We start from the raw sequence: 23,878 nt of genomic DNA, 5'->3' as shown, positions 1-23,878 counted from the left end.
TATTTTTATTTTCTAACATGATGAAGAAACCATAAATCTGCAGAAACTTACACCATGAGAAGAGTGAGCTCCAGAATATCAGAAAGAGAAAGAGGATCACACACTCATTTATTTTGCTGTCCCATTTCCAGCATTGTGTGAATTAGGGCTACAAGTTTCACATTGGTATTCAGGAGGTCATTTGTCACACACAGAGAAATAAATTAGAGGGAACATTAATGGTGACAAGCATACAAGGCTACTGAACAGCAGAAGCATTTCAATCCAGTTGGGAATGAGACAAGCAAAGTTTCACAGACCTCTGGTCCAGTTGCCATAAATCCAGCATATCAGCAATGAATGCATTCAAGCACGCATCTGAACTGTCATTGCATAGATTCACATATTAATATCTGTAACTATACAAGTCTAAAGGTCTACATAAAGCCTACTATTCAAGGAAGGATGTTTCATATAATATTTGCCTGACCTAGAAAGAAGCAATTTAAATTATTTTAAGATTCCTTAATCCTGTTAATTAATTTTTTTTTCCTGAGAGCAACTGAAAATCTAGTGGCTGTTAAAGACTTATGTTTATGGCATAGTCCCTTCACATTAAAAACAAAAAGAAAAAAAAGGGAGAAAAAAACCCTCTGTATGTCACATGACCAATTATAATTAAACAGTAATCTAACCTTCACAGGTTCAGAAGGACAGGATAAATTCTCTCTGTAGTGACTAGTACGACCAGTCTAGCAAGAGGACTCAAAATCTGAAGGTTTATCTCATCTTCTTTCTCCTTTGCTTCTCTCCCACCAAAGGAGTCTGGCTAAATCAAAAACATCAGCCCAGCTCCATTCCTGTTTCCCTGGAAATGTTAGCTGTTGTGAGCAGTGACTTGAAGACACAATTACTTGGGAATCTTTGTTAAAATATAGTGTTGAGATTTTAGCTAAGATTAAGTACATTCATTTTCCTAAGTTTTCTTATGCTGGCATGGAAAATCTTTGGGAATTACCAATGTAAGTAATTTCAATTTTTTTTTTCCTTTAATATTTAAATGCTGAAGAATAAAAATCTCTCTTTTTGTACCTTGGTGCAAAGCATGAGTAAGACAAAAACCAACACATTTAAAAGTAGATGATTCTCGCTGGTTTTATAGCAGCAACATTACCACCCTGGTCCTGATATAGCAAGAGACTAACACAGAACATTTCAGCAAAGGCACTGTTTCTCTAGATATTTCTGTAAGAGCTCTTTCCTTTGGAATACAAATTCAATATTGCAGACAGGCCTCAATTTAGTATTGACTTCAAAGGAACAATCTCTGTCAAATGTCCCATGTTCCCAGCTTGTTTGAAGATGGAGACATACTGACGCCCTTCCTGTCAGGGAAGAAGGAAGGAAAAGAGGTTTGTTTAGTCCAAATCCCCACTGGTTGCTTTCCAATACATCAGAAAACTGGTATTCAGTCAGTCTCTCTAAATAAGAAAAAGGAAAAAAGTCAGACAGCTCAGTGATTAATATGCTTACTTGAATGTCAGAGATGTATGTTCAAATCCTTCTTCTGTCAGACTGTGGAGCAGGGATGTGAAGCAAAACCCTGTGCTTGAGGAGAAGATCAGTCAGTCTTAGTTGGGTTTCTGCATCTGTCTCTCCTGACAGTTGGGTTCTTTTTTTTTCAGTAGATATAAAATACAGAAATAATCACTGCAGCAGAAGTAACTCTGCTTTGTCATGAAAAATGCCTTAACCTCCAGGCTACAGGATTTCCTTTCCCTGTCCTTTTGCGATCTGACTGCATTTTGTGCAAGGCTTTGTGCATCAGGCGAATTAAGCTGATTTTATTCATCTGAGATCAAAGAATAAGCATAATACAGAAGGGACAATTCTTGTCAAATGTAAAGTCAAGCTGCACACACGTGTCTAATGGGAAAAATGTAAAGTAATTTACAGGAAGGAAAATCAGTGTGTTGGGGAGGTGCCTCTAGAGGGTTAAATCATGGCATAGCAGAGGCTTTGAAGATTCTTTAATTGGCAGTGGTAGCATGATGCCTAAACTCCTTTATGAATCCGGTTGTGTGCTCTCAGGGTAAAATATGAAGTCAGAAAATACATGGGATGGAAATTCAGTGTAGAGCAAATCCATTGACTTCAATCCTTTCCCTCACCCTGCCATGTGAGGGCACAGGTGCATTCCCATGAACCTGTCACCTCATCCTTATCCAGTCTCCTTGTACCTGACCTCTCCTCCCAGGAGAAGTGTCTTTGGCACGCCCAGACTGCCCTGAGGGATCAGACATAAGCAGAACGTGCTCTGCCAAGTAAGAACACCTTATTTGTACCTGACACACAGGAAATATTGTTCTTGGGTTGTTTATGCTTTATTCCCTGTGGCATCTGCTAATATATTCTTGGTCTGATTCTTATCTCTTACTGACACACATCAGAAGCATTTCTAAACCTCTGGGCGGAGAAGGGTTTGACATTTCTAGTTCAGATCAATATCACATCAGCAGAGATGAGTCAAACACTTGCAGCTCTCATTCCTGTATTATTTATCCACATTCAATTGTCTCTCACCTCTTATTGACCTTTTCTATTCAACTAATATGAAACCAAGGCCCTTTGATCCCAAGTGCCAAGGAGTGCAGCTGGATCGCAGGCTGCCTATTGTCCTGAGTAATGGGCAGCTAAAGCAACAACAAGCAACATTCACCACTCATTCATGCCTTACCTGGGGAAATACTGCTGAATGTAAACCAGTCTCCCAGGGAACTTGGCCTGCTGGTGGAGCTCATCAATTAAATTAGATTCCTGCAGACCCTAACCTCTCCCCCCAATTACAGTGTGTCTGATGAGCACCAAGCACAAATTACTGTCACTGTTTTCATACCACATACAAGTAGACAAAGTTATGATGGCTGAAATCTGAAACCCGCAGAGCAGTGATGACAGTCCCTTCCTTCATGGGCAGTCCCTGAACCCTGGTGATCTTCAAGGGCAACCTCTGGCTGGCATCACTCTGAATGACGCCAGGAAATGAGGCCACTTTTTGTTTTCACATCCTATTATTCATGGCTTGTTTTAAATATGATTGGACACTAGGGTTGTTTTTTGTCTTTAGCCAAACAGTAGTTAGGGCTTTATTTTATCATTTGAATAGATGCATATCTTTCTCAAGTGTTCCCAGAATAATAGAGGAAGAACAACTACAAGTGTCCAGATATGGGCAGAATGGGCATAATATACCCACCAGGTACACAATTTGCAGAGGAGCACTTTTCCTGTAACATACACACCCACCACAGAACAGATTAATGACAGGCTCAGGTGGGACTCAGTCTGCACAGATCTACAGGAGACACAGGATGTTCATGTGTTTTCTGCAGCCCTGAGATATTCATATCAGCAGTACAAGGACTGTATCTTTGCTGCTGCTGTCTGATATAATTGAACAGAAATAATAAATCAATCAAACCTGGCCTGGCACACAACCATATTAAAAAAAAAATTTAAACTATATTAAAGCAACAGAACCTGCTCATGGATGAAAATGTGATCAGGTCTACCTTGTGAATGCGTAATTGCTTATAGAATACTTGACTGTATTCTGAAATTACTTTTTCTTGATGTCTTTAGTGTTGATAAACCTCAATCTTTGAAAAACAACATCTTCTTATGTCATAACAGAGATATTTGTTTCATTTAAATTGAGAAAAAACTGGCAGAGTTGCTAGGATTTTAACCTTACATGAAAGAAGTGCAGGTAAGGCACATCCAGTACTTAGACCATGAATCATTTCTGGAAAATAAAGTTAAGATATGGATTTAATTTTCCTATTTTAATTAGACACAGAGTAACACCTCAGTCCTGAATATTCCACATACTGGTGTGTGGGAAGTCCAAAGTCAGACACTAATTTTTTTTTCTTGAGCCTATCTGCATTCAAAAGGGACTTCTTCCAGAGCATATAAAAAACTCCCTTGTCTTTATTTCCTGTGAAATTTCAGGCTCCTAGGTACCAACTGATAGAACCATTTAGGATAGCAACAGTAAGTACTGCTGAACATTTAACACACAAGTGCAAAGGAGAGCACTGTTGGCCTTTTTACTATGATAAACAGGAAAGGAAAAAAGCCATGTGCCATTCAGCAAGATTCTCTTCTCCCCCTTCAGCAGATACTCTGCTTCTATGTCTTGCAAGCAAACAATGAGGAATATTTAAAACAGACTTTCTTGAGAAGGAAATGTTTTAAGAATTGTCATTATATAAAAAGGGAAAGGAGGGAAATGCATCAATAAAGTGAACTAAAGCCTTTTTAGTCTGTCTAGTCTCACAAAAAGAATGGCAATAAATATTTCCATAAAAGGTATGTTTACCTCCCATAATCTCCATGACAACAATTATTTCACTAGGCTCAGAATTTTCTTCCTTCCTTTTATTTTTTTCATTTTGAATTAGCTGCTTGTGTAGACAAGCATCTGCTGCCTCTCCATCTCACAGCTGCTCCTTCTTGCTTTTATTCTTACTAGTCTGTATCCCTCACCCATTTTCAAGCAAATAGTACGAGACTCTCTGAAATGGTCAATCTGGGCAAAAGGCCAGGAAGTGAAATCAGCTCTTTACCAATAGATTTCCTTCTATTTTACTTTATTTCCCTAGGAAATTTTGTCTCATCCCAAAAAGCTTGCCAGTCCTAGAAGTTTTTTGTGGAATTACAATACTATAGGTAGTTACTAAAAATGTAGATGTTTCTCACTTCAAATGAAAATTCACTGATTTCAAAAAATGCTTTTATTTAGGTCATAATCTGATAAAATACTAGAAACATGTAATAGGACTGGGGTAAATCTGAATTAGACTCTAATTCTCCTCTTCTGTTTGCTTTTTTCCTAGGATGAGGGGACATCAGAACTCAGCATTTTCCCAGGCCTCCAAAACCTATGGTTTGCATTGGCTACTGATAGTACCCCTGTGGACCAGGAAGCAAATTGCATAAAGGTGGTGTTGAACTTACCACAATAATGCTTTCTAAGGCTGGCCTTCAAGCCACAAAATAGCTTCAAGGCCACCAACATCCCTCAGGACACAGTGCATCTCCTGCAGCTGGCTAAAAGGATATGCTTGAACACCCACATGCTCAATTTATGTGGTAACTGCCTCTTTGGATGTGACTGTCCTTTGCTCTTGGCCCACAGCCTTGCACCACGTGGCATCAGGCTGCTGTGGGGGCTGCCCAGCTGTGCAAACACAGCTGTGGGCGCCAGCACCAGCTCACACGGCAGTGCTGCCACATCGGGCAGTGGCAGCACAGACACGGCCCCCTGGCTCCCTCTACCACTCTGGTACTTCAACACTGGTGAATGATCTCACTTCTCTCTTTTCTTTTGATTTCTTCTCTATTCACTTCTTTTTGTGTATACTCCTTATTTTCCTGCCTAGTGGGTTTTTTTTTCTGTGCTACAGCTCTCTCTTCCTTTAACTTACCCTGTGCTGATTCTCTCCTCTCCTCTCCTCTCCTCTCCTCTCCTCTCCTCTCCTCTCCTCTCCTCTCCTCTCCTCTCCTCTCCTCTCCTCTCCTCTCCTCTCCTCTCCTCTCCTCTCCTCTCCTCTCCTCTCCTCTCCTCTCCTCTCCTCTCCTCTCCTCTCCTCTCCTCTCCTCTCCTCTCCTCTCCTCTCCTCTCCTCTCCTCTCCTCTCCTCTCCTCTCTTCTCTCTTCATAATCATTTGAGCTTTTACTATTTCTGCCATTTTTTACAGCAAAATAGACCATATGGCCATACCCACCTCCATTTCTTGACGACCCACTTACACCAACATATACACAGCACAAAGCTCATGTGGGGCCTGACCATGCTACATAATAAAGGAAATGTGAAGAATTTGAAGCCTGGGATGGAACTAGTATGAATTATCCAGTCAACAAAAGGAAGGGAGTAAGCTAGAGTGAGAATAAAAAATATTTATACTCTACAGTATTTTTGGAAAAGATTTAGTGTGTTTAATTTAAGAGTTCTGGAGTTCATTTCCCCTAGCTAATTACAGAATGGAATCTTCCTTAACTCATTAAAGGGAGTGGAAGTAGTAACAGAATACATTTTTTTCTTGCATACTTAGCAATGGAAACATGAACATATAAACGGATCAGGCTTTAAGGGGAACATACATATGCATATGGAGTAATGCTACAGCCACATCAATGCAATTCATCTAATAAATGTCCCCTTAGCAGGTCAGGATTAGTTGTATTTTATGTCTATGTCACAAACGTAACAGATATACCACTGTGTTCATACCAGCAGTTAGATATCATTCCTTGTTATTAAGTCCCATAGCTATGTGATAATGTCACTGGAAATTATTATTACAGTAGACAGGAACTTGCATGACCCCTGCTGGGTTGTCTTTTCCAAACTCTGTATGTGAACCTTGTAATCTACAAAGTCCTTTTGAGAGATGAATAATTAAATTCTTACGATCATGCAATTTGTTACAATAAGGCAGAATTCTTTTTTTAATTTCCTATCCTGTTCTCTGGAAAAGTAACAAAAAGATGCTGGATTCCACCTGGCATTTTTACTCCTTGTTGCAAGTTGTTTGCCTGAATGCAGAGAAATTAACGAGAAATCTTGTCACACTGTTGAAATAACACGGTTGTCATTGACCTCAGGACGGTCTTATTTTTAAAATTAAAGTATTTTCTTAAAGAATAATATAGCTGTTTAGTGAGAAAATACTTTGCCTAAACACAAGTTACATGTGAAATGTAGGGCTGTCTTATTTGATAAACCATATATATATATATATATATATATATATATATATATATATATATATATATGTATTTACATATTATACCACAATATATTAATATATTATATATATTTTTATATGATATAGATATTGTTTCATGGAGAACTTAGTGACCAAAGGAGGATTTAACACATAATTTTTGAGGCACACTGCCAAGTGACAGCAATTTTCACTTGTTCAAAATACTTGTTTACATTAGGTTGTTTAAATTATAACCTATATCTTAGCAGAACATGGAAAGATGGGAAGTAAGTTTTGACTTTACCCACAACAAATTCAGCAGAAAGGTGTCTGGATCCAGTAGAGATACCAGTTGGGATCAGAGGGAAGGAGAGAGCTCATAGGGACTGTACAACCTGACCACAGACAAATGGCATAGACTCTGCAAGGCTGCAGCAAGCTAAAAGGCTGCAGCCGTGCAAAGAGGCAGTGCTCCCTGGACACTGATCTTCATTTCTTGCTCCCTGTCCATGGTTTCCAGCCCCAAACAAATTTGTATCATGCAACAGACCAGGTGATAAATGGAGGTGCACATCAGCAGCCCTCCTTTACACTAGCAGAAAAGATAGCTGCTTCTGATATTAGATACTGTCTCCAGGTTTTGTTGCATAATAGGTAGACAGATCTATTTCCAGACATTTTCTTGTATCCCCTTTGGGGAAGAGAAATTTACTGTCCTTATGTTCTACACATTTTAGTGTGACACGATCATTTCACATGTCCCCTTGAAAGCAAGGCATCCATACTGTGCCATCCATCTACCTCTGAGAAGTAAAATATGGCTCTTAGCAAGATCTGGATGCTGTATCCCTCAACAAGACTCCTTCTAATGAAATTACAGCCCCTTAGGCCCTAGCAGTAGCAAAGTGTGTGCTGATATACAGATGACATATTTCCTGGTTAGTTGCAAAAAGAATAGTTGTAATTTACCTTATAAAAATACAAAAGGAATCCCCCCAAAAAGAAGAAAGTAATTTTATTAAGTCAGCACTTCTCAAACAGCTCCTTAGTAAAAATGTAAGTATTATTATAAGATAGATACAGTTACATAATGAAATAAAAATAAAACTTAATGGCACCTATTAAAATACAACTAAAGCAAACCACTGTGTTTTCAGGGGCTATGATCTTACAGGAAAAAGACTAAGGGATGACTATGTCTAAATAAGGCTTTAACTGTTGAAAGCAACAGCTACATTACAGCTTATACACCCATCAGTTGTAACATTCATGTTTGTGTAAAAAAGCCTTCTTTATATGTTGAAGTTTAGTTGCCTCACATGTGTGTGGGAGTAGCTAGTCCTTTCTTTCAAAAGAGGACTTCTCCAGAAAAAGCCCCATGAAGACTGATTTCTGATTTACCTAAATGTAAGAACTACAAAGAACAATAAAAAAACAGAAGAAGAGCTGTTTTCTGAAGATCCATCAGACCTGCTATTTTTAAAATATTTTGCAGGACATCCAGGGGCAGGAATAGGAGAGGAGAGCAAATTACAGGCAAGTTAAGTAGGTGTACAGCCACCGCCTCTATTTTCAGCTGGCAAAACCCTCCAGCTTTGGCAACACAGTGTTTTCATCTTTCTGTGCAGTACAAGTTCCTCTGATGAGACTGGACTGCCCAGGGCACTGGTGGCTAACCTATTGTTTCTAAACTGGTTTGCCCGTTTGCCGGTTCATATATAGCCTAGGAAATTAAAGTCGTGGCCTGTGTGAAATGAGCCACTAATAGCCATCAATTACCTGGCAGAGGCCAGCCCAGATCGCTCAAATCACGCTCTTGGCTGACAGCTGAGAAAAGATGCAAGACTGAGCTGCATTCTCCCCCTCAGGTTTGTCCTAGGTTTGAAGAATAATATGAAAATTTTGGGGCTTCTACATCATTCCTTCTATTTATAAGTTTAGCTTCTGTTTGGCTATAATAAATGAACTCAATTTTGAAAGAGAAAACAAAGTGAAGCTGGAGGATTGCAGTGGAATATTAGGCAAAGCCTTGTAAGTATTCCCCAGTAAAATGTCAATTGTAAAGCTGTAGCAAACTCTCTTGTCTCCCAAACCTATCAACCAGATTTGGGGAGAATGGCTCAAGATACTAACAGGTAGTGCAGAAGCACAGCTTTTGTACATCATCAAGAAAAACAGGGGGCTCAAGGAACAATTCATTTCGTTTGGGCACATTTAAAGCCAGATCTGGTGAAAAACTAGGGATTTAAATAGCAGATGATAAAGTTTCCTGATGCAAAATGAATTGCATCTTTCCAGCCTAAAATGCAGGGAGGCAGTAAGAATCTCCATGTGCTGATCCACACAGGCAAATAGCTCAATGCTCTGCCCTGGTGCACCATGGAGAAGAATGAATGCAAGAGGTACAATTCCAGTAAACAGCAGAGCTCTGAATACACAGCTGCAACAACACCGTAAACTTTGACTTAGGTGGCTGTTACCATCTCAACACTTTAATTAACCAAAAATACAAATTCATCTAGAATTAAACCAACAAGCTCTTGTTTTGCTATGAAAAACTCTTTTCTACAAAACCAAATCTACTGGCACCCAAATGGACTGCAATTACTGAGAAACCAAAATCAGATTTTGTGACTCTTAAATCACCCCTGCATCCGGAGCTACGGAGTTGATGGCACAGCCTCACTACCAAGAAACCTCCATCCTTCAAGGAAGAGATAACTGAAGCTGGACCGCTTTTCTCCGGTAAGCGCTGTGCAACAAGCTAGCAAGATGGCCCGGGCATCTCGGGGACAGGGGCCTGAAAACAGGGCCGGGTGACCTCAGTTCGGCAGCTGCGGCTCGGGACTTCGCCACCCGCCTGCCCCCTCCGACAGCGGAGAAGGCAGAGTCCTACCCGGCGGCTGGACACCCGCCCGCCGGGCGGGGCGAGCGCTTCCTGGCGGCGCCGGGAGCTGCTTGTCCTGGGCCCTCCAACAAACGGAGGATGCCGAGGTCAGCCACGGCTCCCGACACGTTTCCTCCGGCAGGTCCGGGGAGGGCCATGGCACTGGGGTCGGCGCTGGAGAGGGACGGCGCGGGCAGCAGAGGCCAGCCCAAGCCGGGGCCGAACGCCAGCACAGCCGCAGGGGCAGCCCGCGCCCCTCAGCCCGCCGCGTCCCGCCGCCGGCATGAGGCGGGCCGGGCCCTGGTGCCTGCTCCTGGCTGCGGCCTGCGCCCTGGGCCGGAGCCCGCCCTCCCCGCGGGCCGCCGTGCGCTGCCTGGCCGCCGGCACCTGCTTCAGCGCCCACCTCGCCAACGTCTCGTACGCCGAGGCCCGCGGCGCCTGCGACCAGCTGCGGGGCAGCCTCGCCTGGGTCACCGGCAAGCAGGAGCTGGACCTGCTGCTGGAGCTGCTGGCAGACGCGGCGGTGCCCGCGCCCGCAGTGTTCTGGGTCGGGCTGAAAAGGAGCGCGTCCGCCTGCACCCACAACGAGCAGCCGCTCCGCGGCTTCTCCTGGGAGGGCGTCGGGGGTGGAACGGCCCCGCAGGAGGTGCCGGCTGCGCTCGGCCAGTGGTGGCAGGAGCCCCTGCCGTCCTGCCTCACCGCCCGCTGCGCTGGGCTGCACCTGGCTCCTGACCCTGAGGACGACCGCAGATGGGGCTGGAAGGAGCAGGTCTGCCGGCTGAAAAGCCCGGGCTACCTCTGCAAGTACCAGTACGAGGGTGCCTGCCCCGACCTCCGTCCCGCGGGCGCCCTTGAGCTCGGCTATCGGCTCCCCTTCAAGGAGCACAGCGGCGGCCCCGGTTTCAGCCCGCCGGGCACCGTGCTGACAGTGGCGTGTCCCGGCGGGGAGGTGCGGCTCACCTGCCAGCACGAGGCGGGCGGCTTCGCCTGGAAGGCGGCAGAGAAGCCCCTCTGCCCCTGCCTCTTCGGCCGCACGACCCCCGACAGCGGGCGGTGCGCCGAGGCCGCCGGGTGCCGCGATGCCGCCGGCGGCTTCGCCTGTGCCTGCATCCCGGGCGGCCCGGACGGAACTCCCTGCCCGGGCACGGGGCCGGCCCCCACCGCTACAGGTGGCCCCGCCGAACCGTCGGGTGCCAGGCCGGAAGGGCAGCGTCCTTCTATCCCGACACCCGGTGGTTCCACGGAGCCGCCCGCCACGGCCGCCGCCGGCGGAGAGAAGACGGCTGCTCCGCCGCCTTCCTCCTCCTCCTCCTCTTCTTCCAACTACGTTTTCATCCTGGTGACGGTCGCTGTGGTGGTGCTGGTCATCCTGGTCATGACCGTCCTGGGGGTGTTCAAAATCTGCTTTAACAAGAAGTCCGAGGGCCGCGGGGACAAGGAGCCGCCGGAGGCCGGCAGCAAGGCGGAGGCAGGCTCCGCGGAGCCCAGCGGCGCAGCGGGCGGTGAATAGCCCCGGACCGCCGAGGCCGCGTCCCTCGGGGCTGCCCGAGCGGCAGCTGCCACCCGGGCCAGCGCTCGGCTGCCCACGTCCCCCTGCCCCAGCCCTGCTGCCGCGGGAGCCGAGGGAGAGGCGCCGCGGGACTTCGCTGGGCAGGGCTTGGACATTGCCAAACGCAGGAGCGCACAGCGGTGTTCTTTTGAGGGGATTGAAGTCTTTGGACAGCCGGAGTTTTTATCGGTCTGAAAAACAGTTATTTCGGTGCTGATTTCACTAAAATATAAATAGATCAGCCTGGCCGACAGAGCGATTGCAGCTGCAACAATTGTGCATTTTTATCCTCTCAGAAGCTGTTCGTCTGGTGCCTTACTTGGAGCAAGCATAAAGTGGGCCACTTTGAGCACTTGCATCTTGTAATTTAGAATTCACTCCTTGCATGAGTGGTACTTGGAGGCTCTCGCTTTCAATCTAATTGCTGGAACTTTTGGAGAGGTGAACTGCCATAATTTTGGGTGAAACTGCAACCCATGTGCTTTCATACTGACATTCTTAAAAGATGAAAGAGCATTTCTATACTTAGAAAGTCATTAAACTGCTGAGGAAGCGAGAGGTTAATGGGGAGTCAGTTTTATACTTCAGCTGATGAAAAAAATAAAGGATGATGTAAATCACTGCCCTGTTTGTTACTTCATACTCATTTTTATTGTAGCAGACAATAATTTTTTCAGTTGCAGTTTTTCTCCTAAGTTAGGTAGTTACAAAACTTGCTTTCTGTGTGCAATATGTGGCTCCCTTAGAATCAGACAGGGTGCTGACACACCACACTGTGAATTGGAACGTGAGTCCAAATACATCATACAAATCTCATTCTCTTTAGTCAGATATATTGTTTTCCATGGGGTCCCTGGAGAATAAGGAAAGATTCACTGTTAGTGCCCTTTTCTAAATGAGGTAAACACTTCCTCTGTGATTTCCCTTGGGAATTCCTGTAGGGGAGCTTTCAACCTGGCTGCAGAACTTGCTTTCTGTGCAGTTCAGAGAGCTGATGCTCACTTATTGTTATTATGGTGTTGGTTTTCAATTAAAGTTGTAATATTAAATATTGATTCAAGGTTTTCTGAGTGCTGTTATACATATCTAAGTGGTCTCATCCAAGCCTTTTGGGGTGCAGGGAGAATAGGGAAATATTTTCTTCCCTTAAGAGAACTTTAATCTCTGAAATGTCTCTGTAAATACACTTGGCTTTTTTGTTTGTTTTCCTCTCTTGAGAGCTGACATTCTTACTACTACTTTAATTTTGACACTTTCCTGTTGAGTTTGAAGAACTCTGTTTAAAAATAATGTGTGTTATTATTACCTATTTTTCTTGCAAGCAAAGACTTGATGATAAATATGGTGTAATCATCTGCTATGGATAAATAATTACATAAGTAGAAGTTTTTTATTTCTCTCTCTCTCTTTAATGATGATAGGCAGTTGCCATCTGGGAAACAGTCTTTTGCTTTTGGTAAAGAGGTCACTGGTATTTGTGAGCCATCAGACTGACTGTAGCCATAAATTCTCTTGTATCATGACAGGAATTAAATCCATCTAGGTGAGAATGCCACTCATTACAAGGTTACTCATAATCTGCATACTTTTAAAGTCTGTTTATCTGACATTTATATTTCAGAAGGCAGGCATTTTTGAGCTTGGGCAGGAGGCTTGATTCTACATTCAGATGTGCAAAGATTTGGAAAATGACTTAGCCATTAGTGCTTTATTTCTTAATAACACCTCTGTTGCTGTCAGTGTAAGTAATTTCTTTTATGGGATGGTGTGTGTGGAGCTCTCTTCTTCTATTGGGGCTGTATAAGCAAATAGCAGCTAAGATGAATGAGAGCCTCTCTAAATTATATTTTTTGTATGTTTTAGTCTTTCTCTCGTATCAGATAGCTGAACTCTTCTGACAGTCTGATGGGACTGTCCAGGTGTGTTTTTTGAAGCTCTAGAAACTCTCTCATTCTCTGTTTCTGGAGTCTTACCAAGCACACAATTAAGTGCTGAGTTAAGCACCTGCCTACTTATTTTGGCATCTCTCAGTATGTGACTCAGACTATTTAGTTAAAATATACAAGTTCATGCCCTTGCAAGCCATTCACCTGTCTCATAATTCCCATTTCCCTCTTCCTGTGAAATTATGTTTTGATTTGGGAGTTCTGTTTCTCACACAATTCAGGATCATTAGACATTTGTCTAGAGGACTACACAAGGGTTCTACTATGTTCTCTCCAGCTTATAATTTGACTCATGTGAAACCAGGCTGTTTTGCATATGAGGATGGGATCCATCTTACCGTGTGTAGATATCTCCAATAATTGATCTGGACTTTTTTACTCACCTAGACACCCGTACTGCCTATCGAGAGAAATATGTGCTGGCAATTAATCTCATTTTAGACTAGATGCTGAAAACAGGACCTATGAATTACATCCTGGAAGTGCCCTTTCTCTGCATTGACTGTAAAGAAGGCATATGGAGGCTACTTATATTTAAATGCCTGTAAAATACACATTTAAAATTAAATCAGAAAAATCAGCTTACTTAAGTCTCCAGCTGTGCAAGTCACTTTTTTAAAAGCAAGCTCATGGTGCCTTCTGCCTCTGCGAGGCATGGTTAAATTGTCATAGTTTTATTATTGCTTTTATGTTAGAGATCTTGTTCAGTATGTCTGGGTTTTTTAACCTTATTTTTGCAGTCAGTAGAATACAAATCAAATAGCATTTGGATTTGTTTGGAACCTGACAATCTTTGAAATGCATGAATTTCTCTTTCTCTAATGGTTCAGACCAAAAAGAAGAGGTTTTGGGAGAAAGGACTGATCATTTTTGCTTTCCACTCTTGACCAAATTGTGTCTTTAGTGAATAAGAAACCAACACATACCTGTCATGCAACCACTGGTTGATATCACAATCATGATTCACTGGTCTGCTAGGCAGATTCAGAGCAGGGTTTGCTGTTTACATCCATAGAAGGAGAATAAGTAAGATCATAATGAGTACAGATAATCATAACAAGTACTGAGATAATAAAAGTGTCTGATTATGAAAATGGATGCAATTTTAATAAAAATTATTATGTAACACCCCATAAAAAACTCACAATCAAATGCAAGCATTTTTCCAAAACATGGCAAAGATAGAGAAAAATCTTTTCTCTCATGTTGTACACATGCCATAGAATAAACATTATATAAGCACATTATATTCCAACTGTTTTTCCAGCATAGGAAAAAATATTATTTCATCCCACATTAAAGCCATATAAATCACATATAAACTTTGTATCTGTGAGTCTTACAATGCTTACATTTGTAATGAAATAGTGATAGCAAGAAACCGTTAGTATACATTTGAAAATGGTGATTCCTGCAAAGAATAGGAATGTCCAGATCTCTTGTCTATCACAGTTATCCAAAAAGTGTCCCATGTTGCCAATTTCAGATTTCCTTAATTCCTACAAATACAGTTTGACTGGTAGGTATATAATTTGTCAGCTGCACGTTTTACTCATGAGCAAGTGATGAATTTTTAATGGTTTGTTTCATCAAATAATCAGAAATAAAACTTTAATTTCCACATTTTAAAAAATTATTATTTATGCTGCTAAAGGCTTAATTTTGTGTTCTGTGGGATTGAAATGAAATCTATAAGTGGACGTTGGAAAAATTTGAGTACTTCTGACAACACTTCTCCTTGTTTAAGTGTATCCCATAGCTTAAAGAATATTAAAAATATAATGGATTCTGTGCTTCCCCTGGAAACTCCCTATCACTTAATTTTTTTTGTGATTTAAATCCCAATTTTCTTTTCTCATTGTTACGTGGACGTCAATCCATTGGTAGATGCAACGTAGTTCCTTCTAGAAATATTATTTTTTTATTTCTTCAGTATGTGGACGCTTAGCAAGGCTGTAGTGTGGCAATTCCTATATTTCACTAAAGATATATAATTGACTTAAAAGGCAAACACAGCAGGGCAGCAGCAACAGTAACCACATTCCCAGGGCTTCAAAACATTAAACTTAATATCTTTTCTTCTTCCCCCAGTTCTTCTGCCCAGTATGCAGCCTTGTCTTTCTCCTCTGGGCTTGTAGTCTGGGACTCGAAGACTTGGAAGTGGATGTGTAAAAGGAATCATCTGTTAGCAAGCAAATCTTTTCCCTTTTCTGTATTGCTGACTAGAATCACAGAATCATGGAATGGTTTGGGATGGGAATGGACCTTAAAGACCATCATGTTCCACGGCCCTGCTGTGTGCAGGGACACCTTCTACTTGACCAGGTTGCTCAGAGCTCCATCCTGGCCTTGAACACTTCAAGGGATGAGGCATTCACAACTTTGCTGAGCAAACTGGTCCAGTGTCTCGCCACTCTCACAGCAAAGAATTTTTTCCTCATACCTAATCCATGCCTACCCTCTTTGTTTGAAGCCCCTCCCCTTTGGCCTGTCACCGCAAGCCCTAGGAAAATGTTTGTCTTCAACTTTCTTGTAGGTATTGCGAGGTTGTTTGTAGGTACTGGAAACCTTCTATTTTCCAGGCTGAACAACCCAAACTCTTTCAGCCTGTCTTTGTAGGAGAGGTGTTCTGACCCTCTGATCATCTGGGTGGCCTCCTCTGGACTCCAGCATATCCACATCCTTCTGTTGGGAGCTCCAGAGGAGAACACGGTACTCCAGGTAGAGTGGAAGCAGCGGTGGAGCTGGGCAATGCAGAGATGTGGCAGTGGTCCTGCATTTGTTATGTCCTTCCCCTCCTTCCACCTGCCAGTCTTTTTGCATTCTAAGTCAGAAAAATGGGGAAACAACCACTCTTATGTATTTTAGGGGTAATATAAGAGAAAGAAGACTGCAAGTCCATAGAGAGGATGAGCTGAGGGAAGATGAGAAAGACAGGCAAGCATCCATCTTTACCAGGGTGTATCTGTCCTAACCATCTTCTTGCTGCATATGTTTTCAGGTGTTACTCAAAATGTGGTGATTTGCAAACAAATAAATATTTTCAGTCATTAAGGCAGGAACAGCACATGGGTTATAACCTGTCAGAAAAGCATGGTTTTGTTTTTTGGAATGTGACCAGCTGGCCTTGTGGTTTTGGCTGATAAGAATGACTTACTCTGTTCTCTGGAACATAAGATTATAATTACAGATAGCTGGAGTGGGATTATAAGTGATCAAAGTCTGTAATGTCTGTGCAGAGGAATGTGTTATATTACTTTTCATTTTTAGGAGTATATCTTTCTCTAAGGGAAAGGATTTTTCCCAGTCATTGGAACCTGAACAACTTTGAAGATTCTGCTCAAGTAAGAAATTCAGTAAATTTTACTTTATGACAGTGAAAGAGAGTGAAAATTCTTCTGTATTCAATTTCTGTCTTGTCAATATGAGATTCTTCTTGGTTTGTATTAAGCAAAAAATTATTAGATCTTTTTCTCTATTTTAATGACAAAGGGAAAAAATTGTGAAATTCAAGGCATCTAAAAATCCAAAATAAATTAACATTCAGAAAAATTATTATCTATCTGTTTCTGCCTTGTTTTCCTGAGTTTTTAGTAATTCCATAAAGTATCTAAATTGTCATTTAGTTCTTAGAAAAAATACCTAGATTCTTTCTAACCTTCAAAAATAACAGTCAGATTGGAAAACAGCACCTGACATAAAAAGCACTACTTCATATTTTTTGCTGAGTTGGGTTTGCTGTACTCTAAACAGTGGTAGTTAATTATGTGAAAGAGCCAAATTCCTGCAATGCCTGTACTGGACTCTACTTACTTTCTTCTGTTCTTAACAAAATGGCCTCTCCCAGCCATCACATACCTGATTTTTCTCCATATCAGATTCCTTCTCTCTCAGTCTTCTCAGTATCAAGTACCCACCAGTTTGGCCTTCTTTTATATCTGTTCTCCCCCAGATATCCAGCTTTGCCACGTTTTGGACCACTCCAGCTGAGCGGCAATCCCTTGGGCTTTCCATTGTGAATCTGAGCACAGGCAAGTGCTGTGTGCCTGAGTTGAGCTTGTGCCACACTCAGCCCGTGGCAGCAGCACTGGTGTCACCTGGCATTGCTCAGCTTTATGAAGTGCAGTGCAGTCCAGCACCCTCCAGCATCTTTCCCTGGGCTGGCAGGGCCCACACGTGCACTGACAACAGCACTGTCACCAGCAAGGTAAGTGGAGACCATACAATCCTGTTCCAAGTCATAAATACAACACAATTCAGATCCCAAGTCAGAAATCTGGTAATTGTTATCTGTCCTACAATTTCCCTATGCTGCGAATTTGGGCACATTTATTTGAGCCTTTCTAGTTAGGAAGCTCCAGAACCCACAGAGTAGCCCTTAGACATATTACACAGTGTAAGAGCCTGTATAGAAAAGACATTTTTTTGGGGGGGGAGGGGGGAGGTGGGGGGTGGTAATGCAGAGTAGAAGGAATTTTCTATATATTTATATAGTTTCCAAGGTGACCCTACCCATCATAGACACGACAATCATATAAAGACAAATTCTGTATTCCAGACTGGATACAAAAACCTATACACTTCAGGCAGGATACAGCACCTTGCTATTTCTGCTTCATAGCTGCTTATTGCTCTGCCAAATCCAGATTTTAGGCTTTTGGAGAAAAAAAGTTGGAAGGGAGTGGGCATACTTAGCTTTTATTGAAAAGCATCTGTCTTGTCAAAATTTTGCTTGGTTTGTAGCTGTCTAATGATATACTTCTAAATACTCTCAGGTCCACCTATTTTTCTTGGCCATTTCTCTCCACAAAAAGTATATCTAAAAGCATTTTTCTTAAAGAGAAATCTAATTAGTAAACCATTCTTTCTTCCTGTGGCTTAGCCTGAAGTTATCAGCCAAATAAGGCTACATTGAAGAGGATGGAAGTGCTAAATACACAATTCAGTAGAAATATTTTACTCTCCTCCAGAGATTCATAATTCACATTCTTGTCTGTAGAGCGCTGGTGTCAAGTAAGATTCCTAGGGACTAATATCACAGAGTTTAGAACACTGGATTGATATTTCTTTCTTGGCTAATTTATTCTGTTTTTTTGAAATTATTTTTCTTGGATCTTTTTTTAATCAGGATTATAAGACATTAAATTGTCACTGTTCTAGAAATATGGTAGAGTAAAGTCAAACCTTATATAACATGAATGTATGACATCACTGGGTTCTCTTATTTCAGTAAGACTTAGTTTCATATTTAGAATTAGGATGCTGATTTTGGTAGCAGGTTAAAATACAGCAAATAGTCAGTGTTAATAGGGAATGCCATATACATTAGAAATTAAGATTTTTAGATTTCCAGAAACAACCAGAAAGGCTGTTTTAAAATTCTGATTCACTGGAAAGCTGGCATTTCAGAAATTCTTTCATCACATTCAGAAAACTGATTCTCATTCTCTGTGAAGATATCAAATGGGTTCTTTAAGAGTCGAATGCAAAGAAATCATACTCTGTGTAATATTCTCTGCTGTAGGGACCATCTGAAGAGGCAGAATATCTGCATGCAGCCATCACGTTTTTCATCCACTGTCCAGATATAAAGGGCCTCTGTGACCAGTCTTGTTCAATTCCCCTAACTGCAGGCAGCAGCCAGCCTCAGGATTCTGAGACGTGTTGTCTTTGCTACTGCACTGGGAAGCCTGGTGAGAGAGTGATTTCCTGTGCACCTTTCTTTGAGTGGGAAAATGCTGCAGCTGATGTGTGCTGCCCACCTGGTGCGAGTTCCATGTGAAGGCTGTTCTCTGGAGTACATGCCACAGGAAACAGTCCAGTCCATTGACTGGGTACTGCTTGGTGATGTCCCACTGCTGGGTATAGGTCTCAGGCTAAACAAAGTGCAAAGGTTGCCTGTGTTTCAGTGGCCACAAGGCCAATTTCCATGACAAAGTGGATGCAGTATTTTTAAAATAGAAACCAAAACTCATGGGGAAATATCAAAAAAATTACTACTGTTTACAAATTACAATTCACCTACTTGCAGCTGTATAAAACGGTCAAAATGTCACCAAGAAAAAAACCACTGTACTATTTTTTCAGTGAATTAAGCATTAGTTAAAATAATTTCCATATGAAATCTGAATACTCTTATTTGCCATTTGGAAAGTTTTAAAAAGAGTTCTGTTTATTTTCTGGTACATATTATTTCATGAGAACAACTTTTAATCTTTCCAGTGGTTATATTCTACTATTCAGAATAGTAACACAGAATGAACTAACTAACTTTATTTCTAAGCTAAATTGAATGATTTACTGCTGTTGATCACCTCTCCCAGAGTGAAAATAGCAGGAACAACTGTTAGTTTGGAATAAACAGATTTTGTTTCCAGCCGAAACCACACAGAGCCAGGAATCATAGGGGCAGCGCTGGCTGGGAGGGAATCAGCCCATCCATCTGAAGGCAAGCCTGCCATCTACTGAAGGCCCAACCCAACCTCTGCGATGTGCCTGGGAGAACTGAAACTAAAGTGCATATGCTGGAAGGTGTGCAGGCTTCCATTGCAACCTTTGCAAGGCAAAGAAAAAAAAAAATGAAAGAACAAAACCCAGTTCAACTTTTCATTAAAGCTGAGCATGCAATATGAATCTCTATGCTTTTTCACTCTTGTTCATCGTGTTTGATGTGAAATAAATTCAACAGTAAAAAGTAGACTGACTCTCTGTTTGGCTGACTAATCTGATCATACATAAGGATATGCCTGGGGGAAAAGGACCACATAAGATTATGAGATTGATGCCATCTTGAACATACTGTGAGTGAGAATTCAAGTGAAGCCCTGGAAATAGCATCATGGATGTCATGGGGCATTTTACTGTTTTGACAGACATTTGATTTCTGTGAAAATTTAATTGAGCTTATAAAGTGATTTCATCCTCATTTCCCCATATGTACATGTAAAACATGACAAAATTTATTATTTGCAAGTTTTCTTTAAAAATCGTGCCCACTAGGAAGTAAAAGAAAAGAAACTGTACAATTGTTAAAGCTTTTCATGAAATATTTTAATAAGGATGTAACAGTTTCCACATTAGCAATTTTTAGACTAAAAGGAGCTGACTCACAGTCCATTGAAGGGAATTAAGACTTTTTTTCTCTCATTTTGATGGACTTTGAATCAGACAACTTTGAAATACTAAATTTATACATTCATTTAACAGTACCTAAGTTTCGGTGAAAGAAATGTACAAAGTAGCATCCTGCTTTTTGCTGCTGAGAAAATTTAAAGGGTACAATTTAACAAAAAATCTGTAGTCAATCCACCACCACAAATACTAGATGCCTTAATTGTCAACCTTACACTTTACACTGTACTTAAGCACTGCAGCTACGAGTACAATGCTATGGGTATGCTGCTACTAGAGATTTTTCCAGTCTCTTGCTTCATATTGCCAGTAGTTATAATTGATACAACCACAGTATTGTGATAGAGAAGTGATTTGTTACAGCTACTGGGAGACTTGCCACTGTGTGACACTGTTAGCATAGGTGGTAGAAAGCAAAAAACATAGCTGCTTATTTCAACACAGTCTGTACCAGCACTTCTGTGTGGGATAAAAGGCAGTAGGGATAGAAGGTTTCATTTAATCAGCTGTCATTTATCAAAGAAAGCTTCATCTGTCTATATGAAATTTGTTTTGTCATAAGAGGAGAAGAGAGAAAATTCAAGAGAGAATTTCTGTGGGGGAGACAATGAAAATGAAAGAGTTAGAAAAAAAGACAACGTTTTTATCTGGAAAGAAGCCTTCTTGAGCATCACCCATTTTAAACGCAACCTTGCAAGTAGCCACCACAGACATAAGTACACAGTATAAATTGCTTCAGAAAAACACATTCACAACACAGTGACTAGAATCAAATAAAAATCAAACAAGAAGACATCTGGCACACATTAAAAACAAGAATTCTCAGAAATGAAACATTAAGAAGCTCTGGGTCAGTATATTACATTGGCAACATATGAAACCCATTTTGTTGGGTTGTTTTAGTGCAACAGAAGAAACTGGAGCTAGGGTAATAGCTATTACTGAACAGCTACTTTTTCTGTCAAGTATTTATTTCAGAGACTGGTGGAGATTTTTAAATGACTCCCCCTTTTTCCATATAGGCTAAAGTGACTTTGCCATCATCCAGGTAATTCAAAAACTGTCTCAGCTCCCTTCATTGCTGTTTCACGGCTGATGGAGCAGGCTAGAGATAGCAGATTCACAGTCTATGCTCCCTTTAAACTTTATTATCAGCACACTTTTTATTGTGTGTGGACAGATTCAAACATTTCCCAACTCAGCAGTCCCCCCAGCTCCCATCTCAGTGAGTCCCAGCTCTCTGCTCCCTGTGTGTCACGGGACTGCTACCTCCCATCATGAGCAACCTGCTCCAAAGCACAGCAATAATCAGATTTTTTCCTAAGACCTTTTCTACTCTGCTTTGGCCAAGTAGCACAGAGAGCCAAAGTCCCACTGAGTTGGAAGCTGTCTGCAAAACAAAAAAAAAAATCTCCGTGACTATGCTGCTTCTTTCTCAGGGACTTTTTGCTCCCTGCTTTCTATTTTATTCCAGGGGAGGGAAAGGTAGGCACAGAGAGAGGCTACTCACTCCTTCCTGGGTGAGGGCACGGTATGTGTTGGGGGGAATTTTTCCAGCATTTCTAATCTCTGAAGGGGAGGTGTGTACTGACAGATGTTGAGTGGGGTCATTTTCAGCTGGGGGGAGTCTGAGCCTGAATGCTGGGGCTTGACTGAAGCAGGCTCGACTCAGTGGCCTGGGGTGTTTCACCAGCCAAGGGGAAGGGAAAACTGTACAAAAGATGGAGGGAGAGAAGTCACTGCAGGACCTTTACAGCCACTTGTCATACACAGAGAAGAGTGGCAGAGCCAGGCCCCCAGACCCTAAGCTACCAAACCCACGAGAGCCAAAATTCCCTCAGTGGATGTCACAGCATCAGAGAATGCACTGGCTTTCAAGGGGGGGCAACCAGGGTGCAGGGGGGTAGCAAATCAAGGATGTGGGATTTTCTTCGCTCTTTCTTGCACTAAACACTGGTGGGAGTGGGCAGGACCAAAATCCCCTCCCTCCCAGCCTCCCCATGCCACAGCCCTGGCTTCGCTCACCCTCCAGCTGGGGGGCAGTAAGGGAGCTGGGGGACAGGAATGCTTCCTCAGAGGGTGGTAATCCTGGAGGTGCAAGTGCCATTCCTGTACATGCTCCCTGACTCCAAGTTGTCTGGGGGAAAGTCCTCCACGCTGTATGCCCTGCTCTTGAGGGCAGTGGCATAGTAGTCGATGGGTTCCTCTGCAGCATTGTCCATCCAGCTGAGGCAGAGCAGCCTCTGGAAGGACCGCTTGAAATTGTCTGAGAGAAAACCATAGAGGATAGGGTTGGCACAGCTGTTGGCATAGCCCAAGATGACAGAGAGCTGGCTGATGGTGGCATCATCCTGCTCTACAAAGACATTGACCAGCTGCACAATGTAGAAGGGCATCCAGCAGATGACAAAGACCATCACCACCATCATGACCATGAGGGTGATCTTGCGCTCTGAGCGTTTGCGTTGCTGCCAGCCAGCCTTCAGGGCCACCATGCGCATCTTAGCGATGATGAGGATGTAGCAGAGGCAGATGGCCACCACAGGCAGCAAGAAGCCCATCAGAAAAGTGTAGACCACAAAGACCACCAGCCATCTCTGGGTGGGCTCTGGCATGAGCATGTTGCAAGCCACTGTTCCATCGCTGTTGGCTGCTGTGTTGGAGAAGATGATGATGGGCAGGATGATGAGGATGGAAAGTACCCAGACACCCAGGTTGACCATCTTAGCCACCGTGGGCCGGCGGTACCTGGCCGCCTTGATGGGGTGCACCACGGCGATGTAGCGGTCCACACTGAGCACCGTCAGGCAGTAGATGCTGGTGAACATGTTGATGGCATCCACGCTGAGCACCAGGCGGCAGAGCAGGGAGCCAAAGGGCCAGTGGTGCAGCAGGGTGGAGGTAACCAGAAAGGGGACGCTAAGCATCAGCAGCTCATCCGCGATGGCCAAGTTGAGGATGTAGATGTTGGTGGCAGTCTTCATCTTGGCATAACGCAGGATCACGTAGATGACCATGGAGTTCCCGCACAGCCCCACCAGGCACACCACAGAGTAGATGAATGAGATGAGGATGGCGCTGCCCTGAGACTCACTCAGGGTGCTGTTCGGAGCGCCAGAGGAATTCCTGCCGCCCGAGTCCATGCCCTCCACCGCCGCCTCCTCCGAGGCGCCACCGGCTCCGCCGCCACCACTGTCGCTGCCGCCGCTGTCGCTGTGGCCGCTGTCGCTGCCTGCACCGCCCGGAAGCCTGGGGCAGGTGCCATTGGGGAGCATCCTCTGCCCGGACCCCCACGCCCCGGCTCAGAGCAGCAGGCGTCCGCCGCCGGCTGCGCTGGGCACCATCCCGTCAGGGATGCCGGCGCGGCGGCTGCGGGACGCGGGCATCGGGAGAGAGGCGGCTGCAACTGCTGCTCCCCGGCTGGTGAATGATTAATAGCAGCGGCGCGTCACCAGCTAAGGAAAGAAGGAGGGAAAGAAAAAAAATACAGGAGGAGACGTAAGTGGCTGTCCCTTCCCACCCCTCTCTCCCCTTGCCCGCCTCCCATCCCGCCCTCCGGCTGTTCGCAAATCCGGCAGCTCCAGGGCAGCCTGTTCCCACTGCCCCA

At 43.2% G+C, this 23,878-nt stretch overlaps 2 protein-coding genes across 2 annotated transcripts; one reads left to right on the top strand and one right to left on the bottom strand.

Annotated features, from left to right (window-relative positions):
* The first annotated feature begins 9,744 nt into the window (after positions 1-9,744).
* Positions 9,745-11,754, top strand: CLEC14A (C-type lectin domain containing 14A). Its single transcript, XM_059475111.1, is given in 3 exon segments — positions 9,745-9,787; positions 9,790-9,908; positions 9,911-11,754. Coding segments are annotated over 3 exon segments (1,407 nt in total). The 3' UTR covers positions 11,156-11,754.
* An 8,411-nt stretch (positions 11,755-20,165) lies between these two features.
* SSTR1 (somatostatin receptor 1) lies at positions 20,166-23,546 on the bottom strand. The gene has a single exon (XM_059475134.1). The coding sequence runs from the start codon at positions 23,544-23,546 to the stop codon at positions 22,344-22,346; it is 1,203 nt and encodes a 400-aa protein (XP_059331117.1). The 3' UTR covers positions 20,166-22,343.
* Between the last annotated feature and the right edge of the window lie 332 nt (positions 23,547-23,878).

Source organism: Ammospiza nelsoni, chromosome 6 (assembly GCF_027579445.1).
Source record: "Ammospiza nelsoni isolate bAmmNel1 chromosome 6, bAmmNel1.pri, whole genome shotgun sequence".
NCBI classification, from domain to species: Eukaryota; Metazoa; Chordata; class Aves; order Passeriformes; family Passerellidae; genus Ammospiza; species Ammospiza nelsoni.
Note: the sequence above shows the minus strand (reverse complement) of the source record. Positions and strands in the feature narration are given on the sequence as shown.